This window comes from Harpia harpyja, chromosome 2 (assembly GCF_026419915.1).
Source record: "Harpia harpyja isolate bHarHar1 chromosome 2, bHarHar1 primary haplotype, whole genome shotgun sequence".
Classification (NCBI taxonomy): Eukaryota; Metazoa; Chordata; class Aves; order Accipitriformes; family Accipitridae; genus Harpia; species Harpia harpyja.
Window position 1 is genome coordinate 58,806,889 of NC_068941.1, and position 15,725 is coordinate 58,822,613.

Sequence of the window (15,725 nt, forward strand, 5' to 3'; positions counted from 1 at the left end):
GTATTCACAACCAAAACTGAGGGGAACATGCAAAATTTGACAAACCAGCCCATGCCAACCTGTCCTGCATTCACATGGTTCAATATGTGAAACTGCTGCAGGTGCAGAAGGCAAGGCCAGTGGCAACTTATCGTTTACTATTTACCTTTGAGCTGAGAGATCTGCTGAGGATGCATAATCCAGGTAATACTGTGCTCCAGAGAGGATCCTCTCAAAGATTTTTCCAGCAATACTGTGGCTCAGATACTTGTGGCTTTGTCTCACAGCTATTCACCATGCATATGACACCATCCTCCCTTTTTACTGTCCAGTGGGTTGGCATTCTCATACTTAAAATTAGACAGCTCATGTTTATTCCTATAGTTTGTTACAACTAATTAGTAGGCAAGGGTTGCAATTCAGGCACCAAAGAGTTCCGTGACTTGTTTGCAAGTCATTCTTGACCTTACTAATGAAGCTGTTAATATTTAAGTCGGGAACAGCCAACCTGCAGCTTTTGAACAGAACAGCGTTTGGTAGCAGTTCAAATCCCAAAACTTCAGCTGACCAGCAGCAGGGATGCTCTGGCAGTAGGAACTGCCTGTTAATCCGAGTCCCTGAAATGGAAGAAAAGATCAACTGCTGAGGTCAGTGCTGGTGGACTGCCTAGGACAGGCTGCAGATGAAGAACTTTCCCTTCCTGCTACAGAGCTGAAGATACCTTCAGTGACCTAGTCTCACCTCCTGCCTGTGAACTAACCCAATGAATCTCGTGACTGTTTGAGATACACAGTAGACCAGCTTTTGGCTATGTGCAGATTTGGGTTTATGGCTAGTGTGATCAGACTTGTTAAAATGTCATTTAAAGCTTCTGTTGGGACACTGGGTCATATGAAACAGCTTGGAAGCTTCATGTGACCTGCAATCATAAGTACATCACCACTGAAAGTCCAACCCTATCTATCTTTGACAAGTGCCTACAATGGTACTGCTGGCAGGTTAGGACCATGACAAGCACATACAGCACCTCTCTCTGACATTCTTCCGTACGCCAACTGCTTTCAGTTAGGCACTTCCTCATTACATGGCATCACACATTTTTCTTTCATAGAGCTGAGGCCAAACGTATTTGAAAGCTTTTGCCCGTTTTTGTTTTCTTATTAACTTGCTACCAAAACAAACATACTCCAAATTGTCAGAACACATGAAACATTCACAAGAAACCCCACAGTGAATTAACCCAAGACTTCTCTCTACTGTATCCCTTCAAAATGCTTTGCAGATATACTGGATATTTCAGAACTGGGTGACTGAGCAATTTTGCTAGCCACACATCCAATAACTGGTAAAAATGTTTTAAGAATTTTGCTTAAATGTCTATGTAGGTTAAAGTACATTGGAAAAAACATATTCACACATTGTAGTAACCTACTTTCTTTTACAGGTGAGTTTAAATAGCATTTAAGGTGGCTTCCAGGCTACTTGAACTTTCTGGAAGGTCTCCTATTTTACTCACTTGGAGCCCACAATCCTTTCAAATCTTCCCAGCTGTGAGTTTTTGACATATTATATCACAAAGGTCCTTTTTCTACCTCTTTTTTCACTCTCCTCATGTTCTACTTTTGGAAAGACTGAATTTCTTTTAAGTCATAATACAGTATGAATAATTGAGTTTCCTTCACTGCTACCACCATTCCCATTACTCAAGTTTTTCTCAGAAGCCTTTATACAATAACATCCTTAAAATCCATATCTACAGACTGTGCTTCTCAGCCTTCCCCTCAATTAAAAGGCATGTTGACATCAGGAATGGCTTTCGATAGATTCATGGTATGTCAGAGACCTGGGCTACAGTCATAGCCATGGTTGAAGGTGTTACAGTTTCAAACTGCCATATCATTTCCAAGAGATGTGGGAAAATAGCAGCATCAGTTTATGAGCACTTCTGTTGATAATACCGATGATGACACTTCAGAGGCTGTTTGTGCTGAAAATAATCGAATCATCATCTGACTCACTTCCAGAAACCTGACTAAATTAAATGAATTATGGATGTGCTATACCAAAATACAAAGCACTTTCAGCAAATCCTTAAAGATGTTCTCTCTGAAGATGTGTTGCAACCTAAGTATCATGTTCCAGTTTCAGTTCCAAGACACAGATTTTCAAAATTAATTTTCTCATACTTGAAGAAAAGTTAGATTCCATTCGTTCACAGAGTTTTCTTTGCCACACCTGTGTCCCTCTTCAGAGTCCTGAAGGCAGGTTGGAATACTTGGTTTCTCAGCAAAACTAAGAAAATACTTTTCACCTTCTTTTATTAGGATGCAATTCTTAAGAACCACTACATTTTTGAGAATATATGAGGAGTTCTTTGATACACATAGGTTTTGGCACAAAAAGAGTGCACCAGAGTATGTCTTTATCTGGAGGGTACCCCGAGATCATAAAAGTACAGCAGAGCCAACCATCCCGCAGGATTTTTACCAATAATGAAGCCAGCAGTGTCAAATGGGTGGGAAATAGAGCAAGACATGGAGTACAAGGACCACACCACATCTTGACCAAGGACATGACATGGACTCCTAGCCCAGGTTTACTGTATTTAGCTGTAAAAAGAGTTGCCTCAAACACATCTCGACCCTAACTAGCTTTCTTCTGCACAAAATGAATGTTTCTCAGACTCGTTGTTTAACTCAGTGCTGATAAATTCATTCCCCTGGAAAGGGAGAACACTTTCTGTTGTATTTCAGACTTCTGGAAGAATCCCAGAATACCTCAGGTAAAACAGATTACATACACATTGGAAGTATCATAGCTCTAATGTATCTATGTATGAATTTGGCTTGCAAAAACCTCTGTGCAGTAACCCCTCTTTCCATTATGCTCACTCTTGCTGAGGTGTCTGTGTGTGCTAAGAAACTAGGAAACGTGAAACAAATCCCTCATAGCAGAATGGGACCACCCTGAGCCTACAAGAAAAGTCTTACTCCTCTCCCATGAAGGCCAGCAAACAGAGATTGCTCTCTGGACCCCCATCAGCCATCTACTGCTATGCATCATTATCTGTTTAGGTTGCAATTTTCCCTCAGCTCTAGATACTCCAAGTCAGAACTGGGTGAGGTATCACCCTTTCTCCCTTTATCCTCCTCCCTGCATGTTCCCATCACCTCTTTTGGGCCTGCTTAGTGCTCATGGTTCACATGAAACAATTCAGAGAGCTGTTCTGATTGAATAACTAACTACAAAAAAAACCCAACCCAAACCAAACAAACCTCAAAACCCCACACAAATTCCTGGTTTGGCTGAGCAAATGCTGACACAAGCTTCCATGCTAGCTGCATGTCCAGAGAGCTGCTGGAAACAGTCAGACAACGGCAGTCCGGACTTCAATCAGCATATACTGCTGTGGGACTGCACCCTTAAGTACATCAGCGTATGTACAGGGGTAACACTGCACAGAATACAAGGCTAAATTTACCTTGGTACTGGTGGCTATTATGTTTTAGACCCCATTTTTCTCCAGAGCTATTTATCCTCTCAGAGACAAATGTGGGGTCCTTAAAAAGGGAAGTTTTGCCAGCAGGGAACACTGAGGTCTCAGCTCTTGCATAATCCCATATCGGTGCATTACTGTAGTACAAAAAGCTTGCACCATCAATTGCTTCTTCAGTGTGTCATAAATGTTCCTCCCACTCTGCTATTAAAGAGTTAGGAATAGAAACTGGAAAATAAAGGGAAAGAATGAGCTGTTCTGTTCTTTCATGTTTGTGGAGACTGGCTCAAAAAAAATCCCAGCCTCATGACTTTCACTCTTTTAGATTTCCATTAGAAACCGATTCTGTAATGATTAGAGACGAGAGCAACTTTTTAACATAAAGCCATTTTTAACAATAAAAAAATTCACAAAGCATGCAAAGCAAGAATGAATTTGTCTTAGCCAGGTATTGACCCTTAGTATAATCCCTTCAAAGACATCTGAGGGTCACCTTCCAGAACAGTGCCCCAGGGAAATGACAAGTGCAGTGATAAGTTGCCTTTACTTAATGTTTTGTTTTAAAAAAGAAATCTGATTCCAACTCTTTGCATCTCCCATGAATGTCCCCAGGGCAGCTAGAGATGAAAAACATAAATTGCATTTTCTAGTCATTCCAGAGATGCATTAATACTGTAATAGAGGAAAATGGATTGTAATTCTGAGCTGTATTTTTAGTGTCTTCTCTTTCATCTGTCATGCTGGAATGTGAGTTTTGGTTCTAACTCATGCCTGGATAGGGAATATTGTCCATGCTGCAACATAACTCTGAGTTACAACTGTGCTTAGACAGCATGTTGCTTCATTGCATTAACAAACCCGTAAATATAGACCTTACAACCTGAACAAGCAAAAGGGAGATTTTCTTAGCAAGGCAGTTGAAGGACTCTTTTTCATAAAGTCAACTTAGAGATCATTTCTGTGTTCAATCTAAAGATGTATCTGTATCACCTTCAGGAACTGCCAAACTTCAGAGCACTAACTCTGGGAAAACTGCACGGATTCATTGTTATGGCCCACCAGAGTCCCACTGATGCCAATGACCTGTTTTGCAGCCTCTGTGTTAGTACCCTGGCTCATTTCAAAGACACCATGCAACATTATCTTATACAAAGCTCCAGTCTGGTGTCATCAGGGGATCTGTAACCTATGAACTTACCATAAATTTATTTTTTTTAAAAGTAGACATCAAGCCTAGCTTTCAGTAGCTGATGGATCTTTAATACATGCTAATAATCTAACTAATATAATGATAATTAAGGGCATAAAGTGATCATGGGAAGTATCAAGGCCCTGAGTACACTAATAAGCTTTAACATCCCTGACCAGCCTCATCCGGGACCTCCACCCACACACATGGGTCCAGGAGCTCTATTTAAGATCACAATTGAGCTGTTGGTCCCTGCTTGAGGTATGCTGGAGGAGTGCTGGTCTCCAGCTCAGCCACAACTGTGCCTGGTGATGAAGCCCCTTGATCCAGACCTCAATTTGCAGACTGATTTCCTGGCTTGCCTTCGGCCCTGCCTTCTCAGCTGTGGACCTGTGGCATGATCAATGGATCTGATCCTGCCCTACAGACCGAATTCTTGTCTCGGCCTCAAACCTGCCTTATCATCCCGCTATTGCCTTATCTGTACTCCTGGTTAGACCTGGCCACCATCCCAGCATCCATCCTTCTTGCCTTGCTTAGATACTGTGGGACTGGGCCCTGGGCAACAAAGCCCCTGCCCTGCTGTGGGATCCCCCTTGGTGCCCTGCTCCCCTTCCCTGAGGGAGCAGCCCTGGCCTTGCTGCTGTCTGACGAGAAGGTAGTGAGGTGGGACTAGATAGTTCTTGACACGTGCATTTTATGTAATTATTCACCAAACCGTCTAATCTCAGAAAGTCTCAGTATGCAGAGCAAAGAAAGGCATCGCTCTGGTTTCCAGTAATTCTGCAATCCCTTGAGCACTGTGGACAATTCACCAGTTATCATAGAAATATGCAGAGTAGTGGAAGGAACCAGGCTCTAGATGGCCCAACTTTCACACTTGATCTGGCAATCCATTGCATGTGACACTATTTGATCAAATAGCAGCATATGTTTATGCAAAATTTGCTCTAAAATATGGCAAAACGTACAGAAAAGGAAGTGAAAAGACTAAGTTAGGCTTGGCAGGAGTAAGTGCCATATAATGATTGCATTTAGCTCATAAGGAACGAAAGTAAGAGGAAATAAGACAGTACGTTATACTGCTGGTGACAACTCTGCTTGGTTTGGGAGCCCAGCCCTAGACCTTACCAGCTGCTGAAAAGACAGTTGCCACGCAGAATCTGAAAGGAAATAAAGTATATGAAGATTAGGAGGGGGAACACCATAAAAACATCTGAGAGGGAGGCAAGGGAGAGGACAAGTGGACAGTAAGGCAGCCTAACCTTTCAGGGAGACTAAAGCAAGACAGCGTATGTGATGGAAGAAGTGAAGAACAGAGTAAAAAGAGTTCTGGGGTTACTGAGGTGAAAATGAAGCTAGTCATGATCAGGGCTGAGGACAAAAGACAAGTTAAAAAGGAGACACAGAGTGGGACCTGGTATAAAACATTGAGGACTGTTGCAGAGACAAAGCCTACTGAAGAGTTCTCAGGATCATATACAAACTACAGTGTACATAATGAGGCATCTTTGCACTCAAGTAGCAGCTGAAAAAAAATTTAAATGGCAAGCTGATGGCATTTAGTGCATATTTCTAGTAAGTGATAAAATTGCAAGAAGTAGTGAAAAGTCCTAGCCCACATACCTGACAAGAAAGCTTCTGGAGCACAAGGACTTAAGTTGGTAATAGGAGGGAGGAAGGCAAGAGTTGAGGTGTTGTATTGGGTCTGCATAGCAAGGTTTTGGTAGTGGAGGGGGCTACAAGGGTGGCTTCTGTGAGAAGCTGCTAGAAGCTTCCCCTATGTCAGACAGAGCCAATGCCAGCCAGCTCCAAGACAGACCTGCTGCTGGCCAAGGCCAAGCCCATCAGCGACGGTGGTAATGCCTCTGGGAGAACAGATTTAAGAAGGGGAAAAAGAAACCCTGCACAATTGCAGCTGGAGAGAGGAGTGAGAATATGTGAGAGAAACAACCCTGCAAACCCCCAGGTCAGTGAAGAAGGAGGGGGAGGAGATGCTGCAGGTGCCAGAGCAGAGATTCCCCTGCAGCCCGTGGGGAAGACCATGGTGAGGCAGGCTGTCCTCCTGCAGCCCAGGGAGGTCCACGATAGCACTGATATCTACCTGCAGCCCAGGGAGGACCCCATGCCAGAGCAGATGGATGCCCAAAGGAGGCTGTGACCCTGTGGGAAGCCCACGCTGGAGCAGGCTCCTGGCAGGACCTGTGGCCCCATGGAGAGAGGAGCCCACACTGGAGCAGGTTTTCTGGCAGGACTTGTGACCCCGTGGGGGACCCACGCTGGAGCAGTGTGTGCCTGAAAGACTGCAGCCCATGGAAGGGACCCACGCTGGAGCAGTTCATGAAGAACTGAAGCCTGTGGGAAGGACCCACATTGGAGAAGTTCGTGGAGGACTGTCTCCCATGGGAGGGACCCCACGCTGGAGCAGGGGAAGAGTGTGAGGAGTCCTGCCCCTGAGGAGGAAGGAGCGGCAGAGACAATGTGTGATGAACTGACGGCAACCCCAATTCCCCATCCCCCTGTGCTGCTGGGGGGAAGTAGTAGAGAAAATCAGAAGTGGAGTTGAGCCTGGGAAGAAGCGAGGGGTGGGGGGAAGGTGTTTTAAGATCTGGTTTTATTTCTCCTACTCCTACTCCTATTTTATCCTACTCTGATTTTGATTGGTAATAAATTAAGTTAATTTTCCCCAAATCGAGTCTGTTTTGCCTGTGATGGTAATTGCTGAGTGATCTCCCTGTCCTTATCTTGACCCATGAGCCTTTTGTTATATTTATATTCTCTCTCCCCTGTCCAGCTGAGGAGGGGAGTGATAGAGCAGCTTTGGTGGGCACCTGGTGTCCAGCCAGGGTCAACACACCACAGGTGTCAAGAAAGGGTAAGATCAACAAAAATGCTGAGCATGATATTAGTCTTATGTTCTGCCAAGACACCTGGGACCATTTCAGGAAGGTTTTCCCCACTCATCTGCCCTGACTACATGCCACTCAGTACACATCAGAAATGGCCACTCCTAAGGTGGTTGTGGCTCCTACTCCTGTGCTGCTCAGCTGCAATATAAATTAAAGAAAAGGTGAAAGAACTCTAATTTCACCAAAACCTGTAATGAATCCTTTAAAAAGATCCATGCAAATGAGGAACTGGAGAGAGCAAAGCTGCTCTTTTCCACAACATTTTCTGTCCTGGAACACCCTTTTGTTCCCACAATACACCTTGTAACCCAGAAATAAGAAACTTGTTCTACATGGATCTGTGTCAGCTGACACAAGCGAAGAAAATCAAAACATGCTTTGTTTCCAAAAGCCTCACAATGTCCATATGTTGCTTTGCTCTTCTTGGGCTTGAAGAGATACGTATTGAAATGAGATTGCTGCTAAGATGAAGTCTCCAGGAGAAGGTGGACACCAAGCACCACTGCACCAAGGCACGCCCACTGGAGCCAGGAAGGCAGTCAAAATGAGGCACTTCCAAAGGAAATTAGGAGACTGACAAAAGCCAATTGCAGAAATCAGGCTAATAAGCAGAAGAAAAAAAAATTGCCCAGAGCATGAAAATTGGATGTGACAGAGAGAAGATATCTTGGGAGCTCTCTGAAGCTGCAAGTGGGTAGACAGATCACTTTTTAACTGTTGGTCTAGATTGCTTCATACAGAACTCCCCAGTGCTGCATCCCCACGGAAATGTGTCAAAGTAGTGGCTGAAATTGTCCAAGAAGGAATCGAGACATTCCCCTAGACCCAAACCACAAAAGCTTGTGATTCTCTAGGTCTGGTTGTTTTCAAGTTTAGCTAGTACCTTTAATTCATAGGGATTTATGAATGTATAAGTATACTACCAGCTAATAAACAAATACATCAAAGTTTTCTTATTCTTCCTATTGTCACAAAGCAGATTCTTGCAAGTTATCATTTATAGGTTGTTGGGTTTCCCTCCTCCCCACTCTAAAATTTAGAAACTAAACAGCTGAACCGTTGATGAATCATTTTCATGCGATCAAATGCTCTAATAGTCACACAGAAAAAACAATACACAGACCTTAAAAGTTTATACATTAGGCTTACAAGTTTGAGTTGGAGGTAAAAGCAAGACTTCACTTTATGAAGATTTGAAAATATCATGAGCTGCTTTTGGAAATTTTGGGACAGATTGTATGCCAACAACTACCTTGATATGTCTGCTTTATAAGAGTCCATCTAAATGAGATGCTGAAAATAGACTGTACCTTGGGATCAAGCCCTTAGTGGAATCCCTGAGGTGGCCCGGAGCAGGAACATGAATCTTCATGTCCTGCTGCTGATTTTCATCTGCACCAAATTTGATGTTTACAGGTAGTACAGGACAATGCTAAGAAAAGACCATAACATCCATCCCACTCTTTTCACTATCTCCCCCAAAGTAACATGGGAGAGACTCTTCACGTGAAGTGCATTACCCATTGAAATGACAAGGAAATCTGAGCTGCAAGGTGAACATGCCATCAGAGCAGGGGCTGGGACTGCTCAAGAGGCAATGTGAAGTCCAGAAAGAGATTGAGCAATTTCTCCTGATTGTTATTTTTTTCACCGTACTTAATCATCACATATTCTTTCAAGGTACATGTCAGGTAATTACCTGAGCAATAATAAAAGAGTCACTTGGGAGTTGAGGAAAATACAATTACATTCATTTTTCAGGCCAGTCTCTATGACAACAACAGTGAATGCCATTGATCAGCAGTTAGTAACCAAGGCCACATTTGACGCAGATGAGTTGTCCTCATTCACATGAAATGCAAAATGAAAATTAAATATTCAGAAACTAAAATGGAGATACAAGAGATGAGTAATAATGAATAAACTGTATCACCTCCTAGACCCAACTTATATAGTATGCTGTTATTGGAGGGGTAGAAGACCACAAATACCTGCAGAAATTCCCAAGCTGAGTGTGCTGTTTAGAAAATTAGATGAATAATTTTGTTTTCCCGAGGTAAATGCTCAGCTGAGAACAGTCACCAAAAGAGTGGTTGAGCACTGAACAAGCCTCTCCTACCTCTAACTTCTGTTAAACCAACCACAAGAATGCAGGTCCCAATCTGCACCCTCCAGAAGAACCTGCATTTTATTTGGCATATGTATTCTCTCAAAGCTGTGATATTCCTGCTATCCATGTATGCACAAACCCAATATAAACTGCACTCACAGTAACAAAGTTCACACAGGCTAAAAACAGATGTAATGTCAAAAGTACACCTAGTGCTGCTTTTTTTCCCCCCATTTTTTCCCCTTTTTTTACGTGAAGATGAAAGTTAAAAAGGGACTGAAACACTGTGGCTTTCTTGGCGTTATTTGTTGCCATCATTCCCTCCATGCTTACAGATGACCAACTCTTCGCTTAGTCCTCCTCCTATCAGTAAACAATTAATAAAATGACTCCCCCTTATCCTTCATACCCCTGTGCAATTCATCATTTGTTTCCACTTTCTGTAGGCTTCTTTCTCAAATTTCAATCCATTAAAGCGATTGTGATTTAGACATGTTGATAGCTATGCTTTCTATCCTTCCTCTGGCTGAAAATTTTTGCCTGTGCCCTTTGTGGCCATTCAGGCACAGAATTCAAAATTAATGTAAAATTAAAATTTATACTTTACAGGTCAAATATCTCTTAGATAAACAACAACAGCTGTCTGGAATTTATTGCCAATACCACAACCTAACTGACTGATCAAGTCTTGATCACATTATTTCACCTCTAAAAAATACTTTTAGGATGGCCACTAGCAGCCAAGTATCTACCAAGAAATATGCTGTGCAGGCACCGTTTCCCATGAAAGCCCCATCCATTCATCACTGATGTTCTTTCCACAACTGCCATTGGCCTCTCTTAAGCAGAGAGAAGCCACATTTGCACTATAAAAAGCCGATGGCTGGTATGAAACCACCGTCTCGTTTCCACCTTCAGACTGTCTGTGGCATTTGGACTCGGGCGTAAACCACCAGTGAGACAGCCCAACCCATCCAGCCTCTGACAAAAATTAACTTTACCATATTACTAAATGAAGGCCTCTTAAGATGACAATGAAATGCATTTTTTTCCCCTCCCCGTCCTTATTCTGATCTTTTCAAATGGAAAGATTCACTCTTGGCACTGGCAGACAGACTGCCCGGAGAAATTCAGGAGACTTCAGTTCTTACCAGGAGACAGCCACTCACACAATGTGCAGCTCCATACAGATGCATGACCTGACTTGTGCTGCATCTTTGGCACTGCCACCCTCGGGCGTCCCCGCTGGGAACTTGCCGTCACAAGTGATAAAACTCCTGACACAGCTTGGGAACACACCATGCTCCTTGCCCTAACTTTCGTCCATAAACAGTTTATTGCTTATTTTGCTTATCTATATAGCCTAGTGATGAGAACTGTGCAAAATACTTGCCTTAAACTCACGTGAAGCCTGTCTTTGAGTGGACAAATATTGCAAAAAGTACTGAAAGATTTTCCTTCAGCTCTGAATATGGCCAGTTTACATTTCTAGAACTGAAGTTTCCTGGCAAGATGTCAGGACAATTGTCAAGGAAAGATAATTTTAAGTTCTGACTCGTCAGAAACCAAACTTCATATTTGCAAGGGAATGCTTTTGGCTTCCACAATCATGGAAGTGACACAATGCAATTATATGATCTCTCTGAATTATCTGATCAAGTGCAACAAAGGTACAGCTTGAATAGCAAATACCAACTCTGCTTGCCAAAATGAGGCATTTTCAAAGAACTAATACATTTGGAGAAATCACAGTGCTTATGCAGGCGGTCCCCACAAGCAGAAAAGAAGATAAATTCATTAGCTGAGTAGTAACTGCTGTACAGTTTAGCACAGCTCTACCAGGCAAAGAGCTGGGTGATTCTCAGTCCAGTCCCAATAGCAATTCACGCTGACAAAGGTTCAGCAAATACTGGGAAAAGTTGTTTACGAGACAGGAAATATCTCACTTTTCTTCTTCACAGGCAGTCTTCCCCAGCATATAGAGACAACTAAGATCTTTAGGTGATTTCTTCGTAATGAGGATGACTTTATGTAGGTGACCTGAGAACAGTTTCACTGGGATTATGCAGAATTTCCTAGGGATCTACAAATAAAGGGGTCCCATTTCATGGACAGGCACATTCAAGAGACTGAAGTTTGCTGAGAGACTTTTCCCTGGAAGATGATCAATGTTGCCACACCTGAGTCTTAAAGACCAGACAGGTCTAATTCCAGGTCCTTTGAAGTATTGCATTCAGCCCAAGTAAAGGCACTCTACTGCACTCTCTGTAAGAAAAAATTTAATTCCCTGCTGCCTCTGCATATCAACCCAGAATGACAAACTTTTTGTAGGGCACCGCACAGGTGCCCTTTCAGGTATGTCCTCACAATGCTTGTTTAGTGCTAACTGTGACAAATAAGACAAATTCAAAATCTTATAAAGTGCCAAATAATAGCCTCAGAACAGAAGCTCCACAAACACAACTTAACTTATCTTGTAATAAACACTTCTGTCTCCCAGCTCACACAGTTAGGACAGAAAGTTAATGAATACAGTTTTAACTTTGTAAAAGCAAGAAGGGCAATATGAAAGTGGGAAAAGGAATTCCAGTCTTTCACAAGGCAGGGCAAGACAAATTGCAGTCAGAAACCTCCCACTTGGGAACTGCAAAACAACGTGGATAAATAAATAGGTTGAAGTGTGCATATATCAGGATACCAAGCAAGTTATTTGCATCTGATGAGTCCAGTAAGTATCTGTAAGAAAGGATGGACAGGCAGATCTCTCAGGCTGCTTCCAACTCAGCTAGTCAATCTACACCGTATGCAGATTACCTAAATTGCTCCTGGTATGTCTGCATCACCCAGTCGGCACAGTCTCCATTAGAGATTCAGGCATTAGCTCTGAGCAGGCTTGTAAGTCAATACAGCACACAGTGAAATACTAGCTTAGGTCTTGGAAGCAATACAGATGTCTTATTTAGCCTATACTCATTTATTTGCTTGTCTCTGCCTTCCTGAAGCAGCTTCCTCCCTTAATATCTTTTCAAAATAACAACATCCTCTCCCCAAAACAAAACAAAACAAAAAGTCCACATGAAACATCTGCAGATAACAAATTAACATACTTTACAGGTTGATGAAGAAATACAGCTCTATTAAGGGAATGGGAGCATCCTTGAACTTCTGTTGCAAATTTGGAACTTTTATTAAGCTTTTGTAAATATATGGTCATTGTACATTCTTAAAGAGTTTGAAGCAAATGGTTTTATAAAACTGCTCAGGATTTTGGTTATATAAATATACTACTAGTTATTTATATTTGCTCTGGTCCATTTCTATATGAAGAGTGGAAGGTATGGCAATGTATTTACTGCTAGACAACTTGTAAACAGCTACATATATTATCTTACTTAGATAGCCTATCTCTGCATTCAGTTCATAAACATTTGAAATGATATTAAAGGCAAAATATATAATGGATGGAAGCCATGGTGCTGAAAACAGAAAGGGGTGGCAAAACTGATCTCCCCAAAGCAATCTAATGCACTCCACTGAACATCTATGCTTCTTGTAAGATGAGTAACATGGCAAACACTACCTGCAAACTGAAAATTATTATCAAATCCCACCCACATTTGCACCACAAAGCCTGACAGGGAAAACAGTTTTGACTGAGTATTTCTAGCAGGCTAAAACAGAAGAACGTCTCACGAATCACAGGCACAGAAAGAAATGTTCCACTTGAGATGAGACGTGGAACCCTTCACATTTGCTAATCCCCTGTGATTTAAATTGTGCAGCCTGATTTATTCCACCAGAGGCTTATATTTAATGCCTTTAATTAGAAAAATTAATATGTTTAAAAATGCAAGCATTTAACAGTCTTACAAGGGTTTTCCACACCTTCACTTCACTGTTGAGGAACGGGACAAGTTCCCGTATCAGTTTGTTTCTGGGTGCAGCACTGCATTTTCAGTTACACTGGATGTGAAATCCCTAATAGTGAGATGATGCCGTTGTTTTGCTCTTGTTCACTAGTTTGCTCTAGAGGCAAAAGGTACTGTAACTTCCTACAGTCGCTTGGCATCATGCACACAGGTAATGCAACACAATAGCAGTCAGTGACATCTCCATCTATGATGTGGCTATGCTCAGTCCTGATTTTCGGAAAAGTTGGGACTGGCAAAAGAGGTGTACAAGACTGCACTGTGGAAACCAAAGGGGAAACCTAGAACTTACAGAATTTCACAGAATGGAACAAAAAAATCCAGAAGCTTAAAAAAATAAAATTTAAAAAACCACATTTTCACAACTATGATTTTGCACCATTGAAAATACTGTGCAGGGGGATGTTTCTGATACACTTTTCTTTCTTGAGCAGAAGAATTTGGTATGTTATTTTGATCCTCTCAGAGTTTTTGTTACTTTCAGATACTCACGCTGCCAGTGCAAACAGTTCCCTTTCTTCCAAAGAAGTAGGCTTTGACCAGGAGTCAACTAACTTCTCTGAGACTTTCAGTTGGAAAAGTGAAATAAGTATTACTGACCCAATTAGTTTGCACATCTGGTCTTGGGTTTTTGTTTTTGTTGGGGTGCGGGTTTTTGTTTTCGTTTGGTTTTTTGTTTGGTTTTTTTTTTTTTTCTGTTCTGTTCGTAGTTAGAGACTGCTGACTAGTTAACTCTGTATGGTTTCTTTCTCCCACCATTTCCACAGCAAATTCTCATGCTGTCCTTCTGTTGTCCTCTCTTGTCACTGGAATATGATCTGATTTCTAGGTGTCTCTCTCCCCTTTCTTCCTTCTTCTACTCTACATTCAAATTGGATCAGAATAAAAGCAGCTCGTTTGTTGACCCCAATTACAATGCAAAAACTGTACGGGATAGACTGAAAGAGGATGATGTGTCTGTCCTGACCCAAAGATACCACCTTGCAGGGAAAAGTATGCAATAAAGTATCTGTAGCAGCCAGTTCATGTTTCCCTTGTCCCCATTTTAAAAACACAGATGCCATTAATACCTCTGCTCAGGTGTTTGCCATGGAGTTCTGTTGAATCACAGAACCGGATTCAAATTCATTTCTGCTTCACCCTGGGATTTCTTTTTTGCAGACTGGCACATCTATCCATTAAGTAACACACGCAAGAAGCAAGACCTTGGAGTCTACAGCAGTGGGCGTCACGTTCAGAGAAGGGACAGAGATGCACATGCTTCGTAAAAGCAGCGTACAACTTGCTACCACTCAGCAGAGACAGAATTTAAATTCAATACCGTTAAAAGCAGGGAGAACAAGCCTTGCGTTTGCACAGGCTGGCAGCAGACCCGTGCGCACTTACCTCAGACCGCCGTTTGGCTCTTCATCGGAGGAGAAGGTGCCGTTGCAGACGTTGCCAAAGGAGTGGCTGGGCTTCAGTTTGGCTTCCTCGCAATCTGATGTGGGCTCTCTTTTCTTCCTCTTGCCGAAGAGCTTCTTAAAAGGCTGGAATTTGCCTGCTTTTTTCTTGTCTGCGGATTACAAGACAAACAGGCACAGGGCTGAGGGACGCAGCTGGCGAGCACGCACCACGGCAGCAGGTTCAAAGGAAGAATGAGGTCAAAGAGCAAGTCACCAGCCCGAAGCAGCCTGGCGCTTGCAATGTAAATGCAGGGCTGCAACTTGCTGTTGACACGTCATATTGACAAAGCAAAGGTAAGAGCATTAAAACGTCTGCTCTTGGGTTTAAGGATCTGCTTGGAGGTGTCAGTGCAGCCAAACATTTGGATGGAGAGAAAGAATAATTTTGCAGAGCCAGAATATAAGACTGAGGCTCATTTTTAGGCTTTACACCACACTTTTGACCTTTTCACCAAAAGACAAGCACTGCTTTGGTCACCCCACTTCGGCAGGTGCTGGATCCTCTGCCTTGAATTAAAAACAATTGAAAACAACCAGCTGTATTTTACTTAAGTAACCTCATAACTAGACAAGCCAATTTACAAATGAACAAAGAGAACAGGATAAAGTTCTGTTAGTTTGCTGGTAGGTTACTTCAATAAGCATCCAGCTTTATATCAGCAAAGTCA

The 15,725-nt window shown here is 42.4% G+C and overlaps 1 protein-coding gene across 5 annotated transcripts in view; it reads right to left on the reverse strand.

The window, feature by feature from the left end:
* Nucleotides 1–15,725, reverse strand: part of CRACD (capping protein inhibiting regulator of actin dynamics) — a 139,861-nt gene that overhangs the window by 29,936 nt on the left and 94,200 nt on the right. For all 5 annotated transcript variants that reach the window (XM_052779995.1, XM_052779994.1, XM_052779990.1 and 2 more), the window contains one exon: nucleotides 14,999–15,167. Coding sequence is in view for 4 of the 5 variants with exons in the window: in XM_052779994.1 (XP_052635954.1) it covers nucleotides 14,999–15,167 (169 nt within the window). In the remaining variant the exon portion in view is untranslated. The remainder of the gene's footprint in view (nucleotides 1–14,998; nucleotides 15,168–15,725) is intronic.